Source organism: Paramormyrops kingsleyae, chromosome 9, assembly GCF_048594095.1.
Source record: "Paramormyrops kingsleyae isolate MSU_618 chromosome 9, PKINGS_0.4, whole genome shotgun sequence".
Taxonomy (NCBI): domain Eukaryota; kingdom Metazoa; phylum Chordata; class Actinopteri; order Osteoglossiformes; family Mormyridae; genus Paramormyrops; species Paramormyrops kingsleyae.
Genome location: NC_132805.1, coordinates 6,069,370 through 6,086,757, shown reverse-complemented (window position 1 = coordinate 6,086,757; position 17,388 = coordinate 6,069,370). Strand labels below are relative to the sequence as shown.

General features: G+C 44.8%; 1 protein-coding gene across 1 annotated transcript in view; it reads right to left on the bottom strand.

Moving 5' to 3' along the window:
* Nucleotides 1–13,443, bottom strand: part of npr1b (natriuretic peptide receptor 1b) — a 56,267-nt gene extending 42,824 nt beyond the window's left edge. Inside the window, exons 1-2 of the mRNA XM_023801412.2 lie at nt 12,727–13,443; nt 11,095–11,853 (exon numbers count right to left, since the gene is read on the bottom strand). Of these exons, the coding sequence (XP_023657180.1) occupies nt 11,095–11,809 (715 nt within the window). The 5' untranslated portion in view covers nt 11,810–11,853; nt 12,727–13,443. The remainder of the gene's footprint in view (nt 1–11,094; nt 11,854–12,726) is intronic.
* Nucleotides 13,444–17,388: the final 3,945 nt, after the last annotated feature.

The following is a 17,388-nucleotide window of genomic DNA, read 5'->3' as shown; positions in this document are numbered from 1 at the left end:
TACGGGGCCACATCAGCTAGAACCAGTACTGCTTAGAGGTACCGTTAATGCTCATTCTCAATTCTACTCTGTTACTTAATTTTTATCTGAAACAAAATCAGCGTAAAATAATTACAGCAAGGGCATTGGCTTGATTTCCACACCGGTAGGGACCAAATCAGCCCCGAACTCCCGCCCCTTAAACACCCACGGTACTCCTACAATATTGGCGGTTACATGTCCTTATACCCAAATCTATGTCCTTGACTTAGAATAAATAAGAGTAATCATTTGTTTGAAAAGGCACAGTTCAAAATAAATATGATTGATAGGAGCGCTTCTGCCAGTGAGAAAACATCTTCAGCTCGAACATAAACAGTGCGATATTTATTAACAGTCTGCTGGTGACTCACTCGACTCACCTTGTGTTTCACATTCGAAGGAGTTAATTAAAATACCAGCGATTTCATTTCCAAAGTGTCAATCACAGACAGTTTGTAACAGACCAATAAAGAACAATTGGAGTTCTTGACGTGTAGTACTAAGACTTTAGCAGCCTATACAAGTGTGTAGTAGTGTGTAAGTTGTAACAATAGGTATAAGATGAACATGAAAACCACGTAGAAAATAAACACTAAAAGTTTCACACAGATGCACAAAGTAACACACACTCTCAAATATTTACGTTGTTCACTACAGACCTAGGTGAAGCTGTTTTATACGAGAGGAAAAATTATAAACATAGGCTATAAATTCAGGAAATATTACATTTAGTAGACAATAATAAAGTTTAAAACCATAATTTTGGTAAATAATAACTATAACCTAAAACCCCCCAGACTGAATTAATAAAGGATCACATTCTCGTTTTCCTTTTTACGTTGTGTCAGCGGAGTAATTACGGCTCAGTGAAATTTTCATTACAGTGTAAGTGACTTTTAGGGAGTTGTTTAATGATTAGTAAATCGTATTAGTGCATCCAGTGAAACACCGTAATGTAACAATCAGTGAAGTAGCCCAAAAGCAGAACAGCAAGGGAAAAGCGGACGACAGAACATGCGTTTGATAACATTTCATTATAAATGGCTCAAACCAGGTTTACTGAGCAATAAGCCTATATATGGTGGTTATCATAGTTTGGCAAATTATTTTTGCTAGCCTACTTTAAAACTGTGTAAGTCATAAACATCTAGACAAATATGTGCTTGTCTTCAATGAAACAAGATCATTTTAAAATATATTACTTTCCTCAGAAGGAAATTTATAGGCTAATGATTCAGTATAGTCAGTTTAGTGCTACTTTTAGCAAAATGTACAACCGCGTATAAATAGGGAAAACATTATTTTTAATCAGCATTCCTATTTGATTAATGTAATGGCTCTGTCGAGCTGCATAGAAGCCATGTATTCTGTCAGTTTAATTGCAGCTTAAGGGAGCAGATTTCGATCGACGGCACTGCTAATTCAATTCAGTATGTGCCCGACCTCCTGACACTGGTGCAATTCAAACTCTGTGTGAAACAGTACACATCAATGTGCTCTATTACCGCAGGGGGAAAAAAATGAGATTTTATGTGCTGGATCACTTGTTTGAACACATTAATAACGTCACCTTGAAAATAATCCCAGGCTGTAGATATATATATATATATATATTTTCCATTACGTCTAGAAAGAACTGCCAGGGTATGACAACCATTGCCCCAGATCAGGCCCACTGTTTTCAGATTAGATTCAGCATCTCCACCTGTTTTATGGTTGCATCTGGTTCAGCAAAATAAATAAATAGATTACAAAGATTAGATAGGACAGACAGACAGATTGATAGATAGATTTTGTATTTAGACTGTCTATCTAGTGATGCCTATTTGCGATCATATAGCCAAATATTAGTGGACTACAACAGAACTCAGAATTGATATCACCGGAATGGCCGTTACTCATGGCACTGGGGAAGGAGGACAAGCTAAATTTAAGTCAGTGTGCCAGTTGGGGGGTGTTCGTGCTGCTCCCCCCGTGTAACGGACACTTGCTAGTTTTCACCTCCCCTTTGGCCTTCTGCCATTCCAGGGTCTGTATTAATTTTTAACCAATGCCATATGGGCCGAGTAAATGGGAGAAGGCAGGGTGGGGGGCAGGAACTGGCTGATGGGTGTTTTTAGTGCAGCACGGCCGCCCTCTTGCTCCGCAGCCATGGAGACGGGAAGGTCTCAGGCAGTATAAACTCCGAAATTGCTTCTGGAAAGATGGACGGCTGCCGGCTGAGCTGGTTTACGCAAGCCATCACCTCTGGCATCGCGTCAGCATCCCCACAACATCCACCCTTAGAGGGTAAAGTCCTATGAGTCTACAGTAACTCAGCCAAGTTTGCAGCTTCCGATCAATTTGGTTTCCATCATCAGCAGAAGAAACTGTACACTGCATTTTCCTTACAGTGACAGGCGCTAATGTCCACGTTTGTGTGAAAGCTGTATAATTCTAAATGTAAACAAAGCAGAAATCTGCTCATTATTTAATTCAGGGAAACTACAATCTATGGCTTAAGCACTGAACACCAGAGGTCTTGCCCTCTCATATTAGGTTCCTTAGCTTGGATTCCTCAAATAAATCCAATTCATCCCCCTGAGCACAAACGCAGCATCAGAACCTCATCACACATTAAGGATAATGTCAAGACATGACTTGGTGAACGAGGAGTCTGCCGTTTAGGTCCAGGATTAAAGTCCGACGTTTGGTTGGTATACTCTCTTCAAGATTCAAGATTTTTAATTTGTCACATGCATAGTTATACAGGTACAACATGCAGTGAAATGTATCCTGAACCGCTCTTTTGACTGTGCAACACTGGAATAAGTTAAGAATTATTTAATTTAATAATTTACTTTATCTGTAATGGGAGGAAAATTAAAAAAAAAAAATAGAATAACCCCTAGCGGTCGGAGAAAGAACCGGCGCTGCAAGTCAATACATACTAAGGGAATCATTACAAGTGGGATCCAGCATTAGAAAAGACTTCAGTGCTGTAAAGACACCCCCCCCCCCCTCTTCACAGGACGCGATGACCTTTCCTCTGAGGGCAGGAGAAACGTTTGGGTTGCTGTCTTTAATTAAAAAACTCTCCCAGATGACCCTAGTTAATGTACGAGAGTCTGCGTGAAGAGAATGTGATCCTGATAACAGGACAATGGCATATGACATCAGTGGCCAAAAACACATACTTTATGTAGCTGTAGATGTTGGTGTTAATAGACAACAGTAGCTGCAGTGCACAGCTAGTGTGTATGCAGGTATCTGTGTGTCTCTGCGGCCAGTGTGAACCGGCTGTCGGTGCTGTACTGTAATTACTGTGGCCTCTGAGCGAGTCAGACGCACAGCGGGCTTCAGAGTGCTGCCCCCTACAGCTGGGAGCGCCCTGCTTGTGACAGGATGACTTTGATGTGATAATTGTCAACAGGCAGCAGTGACACACATGCAAGAAGAGGAATCAGCATTCTGCTCATTTTGTGGTGTAGAAAGAGTGTAGAATGAGACGTAAATATCCAAGGCTGTCAAATTAGGCTGGAGGTCCAACTGATTGAACTGGGATTAAACTATCATAGATGGGCAACAACATCCATCAAAGGTTTAAACTTCAACGGTAGCAAAAGCTAATGCAGGTAGGACCTGTGTTCTCCCCGACGAGTCAAAAATCATCTCCCTAGCAGTAGTCACCAGCGGGAGTTACAGAAAGGCATGATTTGTCCGCAAAACGCCCCATTTTCTGCAGGGGAAAGTGGATCGATTCGGTTCCAGACACAGCAGTTGTTCGCGCCGAGCTAACAATGGCATTCTAAAAAGGAAACATTAGCTAACATATGTCTCGTGATATAGATTGAGCAGACTAGACAGCTGGCGTCGCCATTTAGCCCCCGTTCCCCAAGGAGGCCGCAAGCTGAGATCACCGCGTGGGGGCTCACATCAGAGCAGGCGAAACCATGCTGGCTCTGCTCCCCTATACTCTGCAGAAGGATGGTGTGAGAAAATACTGGAAATTCCCCATAACTGGGGAAAAAAAAAAAAACATTTACCCAATTGTAAAAATTTTAACCTACATCTCCTATATTGTAACCATATATTAAAATATATCACTCAATATTCACTCAGTTAATGCTGGTACAATTCGTTCATTAATTCAGCTTTATTACCAGGCAGAAACGTATTACTCAAACAACTGCGGTGTAAAACATACATATAAAGGGTGTTTTTTTTTCCTTGTACCATTTCCTCTGATCTGTCTCCATGCAGGTTACATCTGAAGTTCACTGAATCGTATCGGGCACCCATTAAATAGCGCGGCAGAGGAAATACATTTCGTCGCCCCTCGCCGTGCCCCCGTGACGTCCGTAATTGTCCGCCGACGAGCGTCTCTGAAAAGCCGGAGCGAGGCACATTCTCCGCGCGGGTGCTGCTCCCCCCACCCCCCCCCCCCCCGCCTCCCGCCTCCCCGCAATTAAAGTCATTAGAGCCGAATTATGGCCGAACAAAAGTGCGCATCTCGGCAGACTCGGCTGGAGAGGCAGCAGGCATCTGCTTTCAGCCGGCTCCGCTCGGGGGCCACAGCTGCATAATCAATAGGGATTCATCCAGCTAAACAGAATAGTTGGCTGATCAGGGAGGGGAGGTGGGGGCAACCTGACGCAGTGACGGACGGAGAGGGGCGCCAGGATGATCTGATCCCACAGACCTGCCCTGTCAGAATCAAGAATTATTTATTTATCGGAAGTACTTTTACACACGAGAAGATTACTTTGGGATGTCGTGCAACACAATCAAGGAAGATCGAGAAAATGTAATAAATAAATTCAATCCATCCATCTTCCATACCCATTTGTCCTGTACAGGGTTATAGGGGTCTGGATCCTATCCCGAAAGCTTTGGCTGCAAGGCAAGCAAAAACCCAGTACGGGGCGCCAATTCATTGCAAGACACTCACGACTGTGATTCACCTTAGCCTATTTTTTGGGGGAAACCGGAGGAACTGGAGGAAACCCCGCAACGACACAGAGAAACATGCAAACTCTATCACACTTGGGCTAAGGGCGGAGACTCGAACCCCAGTCCCAGAGGTGTGAGCCAATAAAATTAACCACTGTGCCACTGTTCTGCCCCCCTAATAAATAATGTACATAAAATAAAAATAAAACAATGCACATCGTGCATGTAGCAGCAGGTTAGTTAGATGGGCTAAGGGCGTATGTGCGATTTCATGAACATGGGTTGGAGTATGGCTACACTACCAGTTAGTCACCCTCAAGATCTTCAAGGGCTTCTCACGTATGACAAAGGGGACAAAGTGCATGGATGGTGCATGGGACCGTTCACGAGGAACCTGCGCTCTTCGACCATCTACTCCGCTAATCACACTGCTGTACTCCTCCTCTACCATCGTAAACCTCCATCTTGCACTTCCAAGTTCCCTGCGCCCACTTGACGGACGAGAACAAACCCAAACCTTAATCGAGGACCTGAAACGCCTCGTGGTAATTACACAGCAATCAGCAAATGTTATACAAAGTTATTATGCCTTAAACGTGGGACTGATGAATTAGACACAGAATCCCATTGCTGCTCTTTGACTGGCTTGTGCACATGGAGGTGCAGACACGAACACAAGGGTTGATGATGGGTAAAAAGAAGAGTTAACAAGGCTGTAAGGTACAACAAATTGTGTCGTAGGCAGGGGCGGATTAAGGTGTACAGAGGCCCCTAGGCTACAGTAGTCTGTGGGCCCCCCAACCCCACCCCCCTCCGCGCCAATGGGGACCCCCTTGCAGGCTGGCACACGTGGGGCCCCTAGGCTTAAGCCATATCTAGCCTGTGCGTTAATCCGCCCCTGGTCGTAGGGTATATAATATGTGATTTCACACTGGGCTGTCTAGAGGCCTCGCAGTGATCATCCACATCCTGTGATTCTTCCCAATATACCCTCTGGCTGCCAATCAAGCAGCACTTCAATGGCGGTTAGAATTTAAGGCTACGTTTGTTTGCTTTTTTTGTTTGTTTGTTTTGTTTTTTTGCTATCCGCTCAGCATTCGTTCCAGCCATTGATGACAGGTTCGTTTATTTATGGAACCAATAGGTGGGGGAGGAGATGGAGGGACGTTGTGAAGCATTTCCTCACTGATGAGTCCTGGGGAAAAGGTCACGGAGAGCCGGGTGACAGATGACGGGTGCCATCGTCAATCAGCACTGGGCACAGCGCCTGTAAGGCCACGATCCGGACTCTGGCATATAATACGAAGCTGCCAGGTTTCTGAACCCCACCCCGGGTGTCATTCTAAGTGCTAAACCCACTGGATCCGCACGTACATCTGTGTAGTGTGTCGTGCAGCTATTCCCTTCTGTGTCCAGGGTGTTGGCTTTTGTGACGGCTGTCAATAAGCCAGCTTGTCCGTTTATACTTTGACTTGCAAACCTGCACTGGATAAGCAATTAACGTAAGCAACGGATAAGCAATTGGAAAGATGGATGCTTCTATTTCCCTCAAAAACTCAACTCCTAACAAAATTTTAGAGAAGTATTTATTAAAAAAAAAAAAAAATTATGTTGCCTTATTCCAAAACATTTTCTACGGACAAAATACCCTTTGCAGCACTTACCCTGTTGCATTGACTAATTAATTTAACTAAAGGTTAATTTAATATTTTGTCATTTGAAAATCTCTAGAACAAAAAGTCGTACACGCACCAGATGCATAAATTAAATCAGGCGACATCCCAGCTATACTACTGAGAAAAAAAATTACAGTTTATTGCAACATCAACGCATATTTTAATCAGTTGCGAGGTTTGTGTAAAGGCAGAAAACTGGGAAGTATTTCTGTTAAATGCTAAGATAGGATCACTGGAGGGGATTTGAGCAAAGGTGTCTTCCCCACATCATCTTTGGTTTTAATCTGTCATCTTCGATAAAAAAAATCATTTTTGAATCGGAACCTGCATCCATGGTTCAACACGGATTTTCCACAGTAGGTTATTAATTAAAGCGCTGGTAGACAAAACCTGTTGATACGCTTTAAAAATACGTGTGTTAAAAAAATACTAATAATAAAAAAGACAGGAATAATTAATTTGTGATTACAATTTAATCAGGATTTACGACTTCACTCTAATTACACAGCAGCGGTAGAGACGAAACGGTCCATGCGTCTCGAATGTTGCACGTTCACTAACTACCAGGGGGTAAAATCTCAATTAAAATGAATACCAATTTTAGCAGCCACGAGAAACTTAGGATATACGTTCAGTCGGCGATACTAAGTCATCCTGCCCCACAACCTAATGCCAATCGGACACAGTAATAAGTGGAAATGAGTAGACGCCGCGCCTCGCTGCTCTTGGCTCAAACCTGTCAAACAATCCGCCAGCTTTCACAACCATATTCATGGTTTTTATGTCTGAGACTGACAAGCTAAACCGGAAAACCGGGCAACACAGCGGTTCAATACGCAGGTTTGGTAAGTTTTTAAAGCGTAGTCGTAAATATTTCAGAGCCATAACTTGCTGCTATACTTCGAATTCATTGGTTCCCAAATGAAAGGTAAAACAAGGAAATCAAAATGCCATGTCCTCTGAATGAAATGTTAATCCTAGGCAAAAAGAGTGAATTCCAGTAACTTCGTCCATATTGCTATGAGCCGATATGTATTCTCGGACGCTCATATGCATTGCACGGCGTTTCGGTCGTATATCAGCTGACCTGAAAATTATTCATCAAAAACACAATACTAGTTTATCATAAATACTATATGCTTGAATATTTAAAGCTAGTATAAGGAGAAAAGCATAATATGAATTGAAAACACACAATTTGTACATCTGCAGCTCTTTAATGCTCCTCATCACCATGGAAACAATCCTTTTTCATACCTCGTGGGGGCAGAGATGCCCCTGAATATGTCAGACTGTCATGACTCCTGGTGATTACGCAGATCACACAGCAAAGGAAGGAAGAGGGAGGACTTCACGCGCTACGAGATACGTAAAACTTTTCCTCTAGTTCTTTCCCCAATGTGCTTGCACAGCACTTCACATTTTAGTCACTATTTTCAGGTGAGCACACAGGCACTTTGATGATTAACACGTTTGTTTTTACCGTGTTGAGTGTGCCACTCGGTGGGTAGCACGATTGCCTCACACCTTCGTACTTGGGGATTCAAACCCGGCCTGTGAGTAGTAGTAAAATAACAAGTTTGAACCGTAACCCTCCTTGAAATTTGCCAGATGCCCCTGAAATTCATTTCTGGCTACAGGCCTGCCAGCATGTACCCCAGCCAGTCCCAGCTGTGGTTTCCTGGTCCAGGCTTCACCCCCTGATCCTTGCAGAGATAACTGGATGGACGTATGATGTGCTGGTAGTAACCAAGGCTGAGGTTTGTAGCATCTTTAACTGGGATTAAAGAACGTTGGAAGTCTGCATGAAGATGCGCTGATTTCGTAATCCACCACTGACCCCCATGTCTTAGGGAAACAGTTCGGCTTGGTCAGAGGAACACACAAAAATCAAAGAATGACTGCACGTTAGAAATATTCCAGCGAAGCGCTCCCGTTCACCTTGCTACTCTCCCAGCGGACGAAGTTCAGCTGGCACAGGCCACCCAGTCGTTCCTTGGCCCAAATGACAAATAGCGGACAATAAAAATGAAAAGACAGCCACACAAACTGAAGAAAACAAACCCCGTGATGGATTGTATTTTACAGGAAATACCTACACATCTGATATGCTGAGTGATTTCCTTATAAGGAAAGAGCCACTTTCTTAAAAGTTTCTCAAGTCAAGTTTGAGAGCCATTGGGAACCTCAGGAGTGGACGGCAGGAAACCAACCAGGACATATTTATTGTGAGATCTGCGTTACCTAAGCTGTCCGCCCCCCCCCCACCTCCTCAAAAAAACCCACCACAAAAAAAGTTCTGCACTTTTAATAAACCTTTGCTATGCATTCAGAAACACCATGTTTGTAGCTAACTGAATGTACAATGAATTCAAATTCAGTATCAGTCCTCTATTTATAGACATGGAGAGGAACAGCCTGACTCATTTTCTGAGAAGGATCCGCGATAGTTTCAGAGCTGTGATCAGGTGCCGACCCACGCCAAACAAAGCAGGACAGATGAAATCATAACGAAAAGAGAGGGGTGTTCACGGACGTCACGGCATTCCGACAGGGACCCTTCCCAAGCCATTGGGCAAGAATGACGCTCCAATTCTCTTTGCTCAAACAAGCTCTGCGTCAATGCAAAATCCGCTGGCTGGAAAAATGCAGAGGATTTCTGCGGTTCCGTGAAGTTGGAACCCATGCCTGTCCAGTTCCCACAACGCCATGCTACCTGTGCAACAGGAGTCGGTACGGATGGCGACGGAGCAGTCCCTTATGCAAGCCGCCTCCTGGTTTGACCTTGCGATGACAGTGCTCAAGTCTTGTTGATTGCTTTAGTCTGGGGTAGCATGCAGTATTTGCCAGCAGTGCCGTGTCACCGGGCCGGCACACTCCCGACTCAGCTTCGCTGGCTTTGCGCTATCGATCGAGCCTTCGTTTTTGGCCCACGCTCCAGACGTGGGAACAGCACTGAAAATGTGTCTGGCAAAGAGACGGCAGTGCAAAACCAGATCCCGGCGTGGACTCTTATTAGACGGCAATGTGCTTCTGCGGTAATTATTTAGGTCTTATTTTCACACCCTGTGTCGCCGTACGCCAACGACCCAACGTGCTCTGTTGCTTGCAACCTGTTAGCGTGTGCTCCGGAGATAAACATCACAACTCCCATCTCTCCGTAAGCATCTGCTTAACATAGGTTCGCGGGAGTTGGGGAGGGATTTCTCCTGGCTACTTCTCAGGCTCACAGTATAGCCCCCCCCCCCCCACACCTCACCAGTGTTAGCCCAGCCCGAGCGGGTAATTATCTGCTTAGTCCACGTGTCAGCTGTCTGGCACAGCCTGAGTGAACAGAGACGGCCCAGTTATCTGTGCACACCGCACACTCTCCCCTTCATCAATTCACTGCCTCTCTCCCTTACGTTTTTTTTTTTTTTTCCAATGTTTTGGTTACTCGCAAAAATTAATTAATGCCAGGATTTTTGCTTGCGTCAATTTCTGCAGGAATGTTTAGCGGTTGGGGGGGGGGGGGGCGGTGTATGTGCTTTTGCAATTCTATTTGTTTATGCATCCGATTTTCCTGCTCTTAATTATTTTTGCGTTGCCCAAATTCACTTAAACGAACCTTTGAAGACAGCAGCCAGCACCAATGCGTCTCTAACCATGTTAGGCCAGGCCATTTATCTCCATTTATTCTCCACAGCAAAAGTGCTACTGGTTACGTCGTGACATTTAAGGTTATGCTAAGCATGATGTATTTTAGAACTGGGAATTTAAGCAGCAGTTCAGTATTTCAGGCACTGAAGAGAGACATTGCCACTGTTGCTTTGTTTTCAAAAGACTCTCTTAACAATTCCTAACATGGAACACCGTACCTACATATGTAAGTTGCTATTGGCCTCAGTGTTCCTTCCAGTCTGATGAACATCTGGGAAGTGCAGGTCAGCTTCGTATTCAGCGTTTCTAGTGTTCTCAATGTGAGCGATCAGGAGAGCTTCTTCATTGAGGTGAAGCAGCTCATCTACCATTAAGAAGAACCCTAAGGGTAAAGGAATGATGTACACTGGACTACCTCTGGTCCACAGATCTCCACCTTGGAGTCTCTAGTGGGCTTCACCTGGCTGTCAGGTGATTCAACCTGGGGAAGAGCTGTACTAGTGACAATAATCACAAATTAAGATATAAGTGTAAAACGCGGATTTGAACATGGGTGACTTTGACTCTCGGAACCAAAGTTATAAATATTTATCCAGCTATGTTGGCCTGTATAGATTAGATGATGATATTGAACTTCATTGATTCCTGGTGGGTAACATTTTCTGCCACACAACATAACAAAAACCAATCCCAGGACAACAGTCCAGCCCTGTCTCCCCCCCCCCAGAAGGAATAAGTTATGATAACAGTTAAATAATAATGTAGTACACCTTATCTGCCCTGCTAACGGCAGAGAAAAACCCCGAAGGCTCGTGACGCTACTCACCCCGACCGCTCTGTTTGATGCTGTCCAGGAGGTTCTTGTAGTCAATGTGCTCGTGTTCGTTGAACACCAGGTTGTCGGCAGTGATGTTGTCCACCAGCAGCTCCTTGTAGATGCCCTCCTCGGCGAAGTAGCAGGGCCGGTCGTCCAAGTTGTTGTCATCGAACATGAGTAAGGCGTTTCTGAGCCAGCCGAAGTGGTGGTGCATGTGTAGGGCGAACTCCCCGAGCTTGCGGTGCGTGGGGCCCGTGTTGGTGATGGACGGGTACATCTTGAAGTCGAAGCCCACAGCGGGCGCCCCTGCTGTCACCATGGGCAGGCCCCAGTGCGACGTGAAGTAGCCCACCGGCGACGAGGTGTAGTCACAGCCCGGTCCGATGAAAGCCCAGGGATTGTGGGTAAACTTGAGGTCAACAGCCAGCAGCGGGGCGATGGACTCGGAGCAGATGCCCTCATCGTTCTCGCTGTTCTCGAACACGTACCGCACCCGGTAGCCCGGCAACAGAGACTGGTCTCGGTTGATGCGGTCAATGGCGCGCTCCAGGGCCGGGCCCACGCGGGGCCACGCCCACGGGTACGACGTGTTGTTGCGTGGCAGGATCACGGCCAGCACCACATCTTGGGCTGCTCCGTCCTGCTGGTGAGGGCTCCCCATCTTGGCGGCGTCACCTCCCCAGCCCAGCAGGAGAAACAGCAGCAGCAGCTCCTCTCCAGCCATCCCGCTCTCCTCCGGAGCCCAGGTTTCGGGTGACTGTGTGGGAGCTGAAGTAAAGAAAACACACTGACACACTCGAGCCCGATGAAGCAACACAAGTCTAATTTCTGGAAACCATTCATCCCCATGCCACCCGCTAACAGGTCTCTATACCTCCTTGTGGTTCAAATTAATTAATTTTCTTGGAGCCGTGAGATGACCTCATACATTTACCTTATGACGTGTATTACTAAAATTTAATCCCATAGAAACTTTCATTGTTTTATATATAGCCTGCCAAACATAACATATTTCTCATGTTAGATACTGACACAACTAAAATAAAAAACGACCTACGTAGAGCTATAGTTAATGAACACCTGTAAACTGTACTATTATTTTCCTCCAGTACAATTATTGCATTTAGTTTAAGATTTTCTATGCACGAAAAAGGAAATAAAATAGAACTAAATAAAACACATTTGAACATATTGCCAAATTACATGTGTCAATAAAAATAACCAGAAAAAGTGCTAATGACATTACCATATCCCTCTTCTAATGTTTATTAGCATGATGCGTTTACGTGTTAAGTGATCACTAAAAAACTGGATTAAAATAACTACCGCGGAGACTACAGCAAATTACAACAACCGTGCAGTGTTAATAATTTCAAAAGTAGACTACCGTTATTAAATATGAATATGACTCGACTTTTTCTCAAAATAAAAATTCCACTAGTGTATAAAAATCGGCAATTTTTAAAATCAGAACAATATTACTTTCCGCATATGGTCGTTCTTCAACATAGACACAGTTGATCAATAAAACTTGGGAAAGATAACAACGCCGGTACGCGCCACACTGTCAGACTCCCCTCATCAACACGCAGGAACGGGCTGAAAAGGCTAGATCGCCGTCGATTTATAAAATCAGATTACCTCAAACGAAGCAGTTAGTCACATCCATGTCTGCCACCGGTTTCGCTGGAAATCCAGGAGTCGTTGATTAATACGCGTCCGCCGACGAGGGTGGCTGCAGGCAGCTGTGAGGAACAGAGGAAGCGGCAGGAGAGCAGCCGGGCGCCTGTAACGAAACGCCGATCGCGCAGGAGCTTCAGCTCATGTTCTGTGGAGAACTGGATCCCAGCCGCGATCCTCACCGCGATCGCATCGGAAGAGGCGCCACCTCGCCAGTGTGTGAGCGTGCTGATCACTGCACGTCAAGAACGTGAAACATCGGAGTGAATTTGTTATACACGGAATGAGTGTCAAAAACTTCAAAGCTAAACAGTCAAATAGCCACACCTCTCAAATGCGGATAGAAAAACAATATTTTCGTTGTTTTTTAACAATTTTTTCTCGCCACCATAAAGTCTTCTACTAAAAACCACGGAACTAAATCACGATTCTGATACAGCATGGAGATATATCCATTTGAAATCATATCTCAATATACAGTAGATCAGTCAGTGCTGGATGATCTAGCACGGTGAGCCCAAAGTTAGGGTTCTTGAAGATGTCTTATTGCGGAGAGCTGTCCCTCGTCGCCACGCCTGCCCTGTGAGTTTTGCTCACCGCTGTCTGACCGCTGTAACAGGCAGAGCAGCCTGATGAGTAAGTGACTGAAGAGAAGATGTAGCACTCTGAGATACCCTGTGTGTTGTGTGTTGTGTGTGTGTGTGTGTGTGTGGGGGGGGGGGGGGGGTACTAGTTTCCGCTCCCTGCTGGCTGGGGAGGCAGGCACCAGGAGAGAGAGTAGAATGCAGAGGTTGGTATTTATCAATGTCTCCCCCGTATCTCTCCGCCGTGCAGCGTTTCGGCTGTAGCGAGAAGCCTGAAGTCAACGGCTGAGTGTTCCTGTGTGATGCAACCGGTGACAGCCAGTCCCCCCCCCCCCACCTGTATTTCACAGGCACATAACAGGGTGGGGATGAGGGGCAGAGCATCACTGCATGCTGGCTATGGGGAGGGTCGTCTCTGCTCATTGTGAATGGCTTCTTCATCCAACCCCCCCCCCCCCCCAGTACTGAGTGATGTAAACAATGCATAACTGGTGTTCCTTTACACTCCCCCCGTCTGCCAGCCACAATCCACAAATGGGATTTGATGGAATGCATGGCTGAACTATACTCATGTGCAAAAGTCTTGGGCAGGGAAATAAAAATTTTAAAGCTATTTACCTTGGCAGTAAGTGTATATTTGCTACAGAAAAATTAACATTAAAACAGCTTAACATTAAAATGTATTTAAATTAAGAGTAACACAATATAATAACTAACAGCTAGGATTTTCTTCTGTTCTCCAAAAAGTTGCTGATATCTTGTCAGTCCCCAAACCTCTCCTCAGGGGCACCTCAGCCATTCCATGTATTTCTTAAATTTCACCACCAGTTCATTTAATTAATTAATGTAATTAGTTAAATAACTCAATGAGGCGTTGATTAACCAAACAGGATATGCTAGTGATCAAGTCAGCTAATACATGGGTATCCTGGATGGTTACTGCAAATCCTGGGGTGACTTTAGGAGAAGTAATGGATTGACTAAGCTGACACTTTGTCAGGCAGCATATCACAGTTTTACACCGACATGAAGATCATTTAAACAGCATTTTCTTTGCCTGCCTAAGATTTTGCGCAATACTGTAGCTCAATGTCATCTCCATCTCCATCTCCATCTCCATCTCCATCTCCATCCTCCCTTACACCCCCATGGCATCCTATGTCCGCCTAGCAGGGTGACCGTGTGCTTGAACATTTGACGGATTTCTTTTTACCTTTAAATCAGCTAATTCTGTTCCTGCAATCTCCCACAGGCCCTTTGATGACAGACGGCGATCAACAACCTGCACCAATTTCATAGTGCGACATAAAAGACAGCGGCGAGCCGCTCAAAGGCGCGGCAGGTCGTAAATTATTGCAGTTCCGACAAACTGACTTTCACCCGAGCTTCTGTCTCCTTGCATACTGACAATAAGCAGTCAATTCCATCCCCACCTCCTCAGCTCTGGCACGCCAACAATCTCCATGCCCTGTAGCTACTGTAGCTACTGGCGTCCATGGCTGAAAAAAAAGCAAAGTGCAGGATAATGTTTCCAAAACAGGATGCAACACAATAGTCCATTCCTCTGACCCTCTCTCTCTCTCTCTCTCTCTTTCTCTCTCTCTCTCTCAGTATCACAGAAGGGCAATATTCTCTTGGTAGAGAGCACTAAATGATTTCTTTCTACCAACAAGCATTCTGTCCTCACAGCTGCCTCCCCATCTCTGTAACACCCCACCACGGTCTTCATACAGTAGAATAATCAGCCCCCAACCATTCATGTTGATATTCTTATCCAACAGGCTTGGCAAATATCCAGGAGGAGACAAACAGCAGGAACAGCTCGGACTGTGGGTAAGATCCGCCGTCTGCCGCTGAATGCCTGTTGTGGTCCATTCAATCACATTCAGTATTTGCCCAGTAAATGAAACCACAGTGAAGACTCGCTAACAAGTCACAGTGCGCAGTTATTAGAGGTAATGGACCTGGGTGAATATGAGGTAACCACCCTACCCTAAGTCATGCATCAACAATCATTTCCATTCCTGCAGCTGTGGTCTGTCCATATACATGGGAGACGGGGCCACTGCATCCCAGTATACTGGATTATTACATTTATTCTAAGTTGACACTCAGTGTAACATGAACCATTCTATATTACACACAGAGACACACACACACACACACATGCACACACACTCCCCTCAAACAACTGTAGCTAAGTTTCATGATTCATTTTGAAATCCTGTTTTTTTGCCATCTAGCCACAGAAGTATCTGAGACACACACACACACACACACACACACACAAAGGAGGTGGGATTCATTCTTCCAGCTGTAGAGGTATAAGGTGACAGTATTTCCCGCTGAGCCAACATGACGCCCTTGACAAAGGAAATCATCCCTAATTCAGCCTGACCATTTTTATTGAATGGAAGCTGTTTTTTTTTCCCTGTGATTAATTTTGACTTATTGATTCCACTGCGGATCTTGGAAAGGTACAGATACGATGTCCCCCAGTAAACATACACCAGAGCTAGCTGGTGAAATGAATATCACGTCATTGGCAATGTAGAGAAAAACTTTGTAACCATTTCCCCAAGTACCAAAAATGTTCAAGTAATTGTACTCCATCCATCCATCCATCCATCCAGCCATCTGCATTTTCTTTAACCACTTAACCTATTCGGGGTCATGGGGGATCTGGAGTCTATCCCACAGAATATGGGCACAAGGCATGGACAACCCAGGATGGGGTGCCAACCCATCGCAGGGCACACTCACACACCAATCGTAATTTTGATGTATAATAAATATTCACAACTACATATGCACTCTCAGAAAAAAAGGGGGAAAATCTGTGCCTTTGCTTGTCACTGGGGCTGTACCCTCAAGGGTCTGTCAATTGTACCATTAGCTGTAGGTAATTGTACCTTTTAAGGTACAGAAATGGACTCTGAGGGACATTTCTGTATCATTGATGGTACATTAATGCTGTTTGTACCTTTGGGATGTTCTTCAGAGTCCATTTCTGTACCTTAGTATGTACAGTTACAAGGGTAAAACCCGAGTGACAAGCAAAGATACAGATTTTAATTGTTTTTCTGAGTGTGAGATAAACGCTTGGGAAATGGATGGATCAGTGGATAGTGGGATAGAAGGGGAAAAAAACAAATAACTAAATTAATAAGAAACGGAATCAAAGACAGAATTATATGGAGCTTGAGGAGAATCTGTGAATAATAATTTAACCTCTCTGCTTTTCTGGTGTTCTCGGTTTCTTTCAGCAAATTATACAAAATTGCCTAAAATTCAGACCTGTAGCTGGTGTAATTGGTAGCGCACAAATCAAAGGAAGAGGCCGACAGGCGCAGAGACGGTCCGCTGCCTCCAGGTTCGGAGCTGCGGCTTAAAAATAGGAGCTCCGATGCAAATACCAGGGCTTCGACAGCGCGCCTGAGGGAGCAAAGCTGCCAGCACCCACGTTTGCTGACACGGGGCTCGTATGTCAGTTTCTGCTACACTTTGCACGGTACGTTAGCAGCTTAAAGTTTTGTACGTGTTATACGTCTCTAGGGTGAAGTTTAAGTAAAAATGTTTAATGCGGTATGGCTAAGTCCTGTACTCTCTCCTACACACGGTTCCCCTGGAGCTGCGGTGCAGATTTCGTGTATAAACATTTACATATTACAAAAAGTGTCGTGAGCGTGTAAGTTTGGCTTGCACTGGGAAGGGAAAAAAATCTCTTGCAGCCTTACATAAGCAAGCACATCTTTAATATTTGGCATTTGTTCTTCTCCCTCGAGAAAGATTCTCTGCTTGTCTCCTCTGAGACAAGCCTACTGGAAATGAATCAAGCATTAATGATTTGTGCCAGATTATTCAAGTCACACGGCGGCGTTGTGTTTGCTGGTCATGTTCCGCAGATGGAGTGCAAGCCTGAACCGCAGTCCATACCTGTGTAATATGAGTGTCACATGAGAGTGGACATCTCTGTCTTCCGGTTTTTATATAATATATGTCTCGGCACTAGAAATTGTTCATTCCAAAACTAATCAAC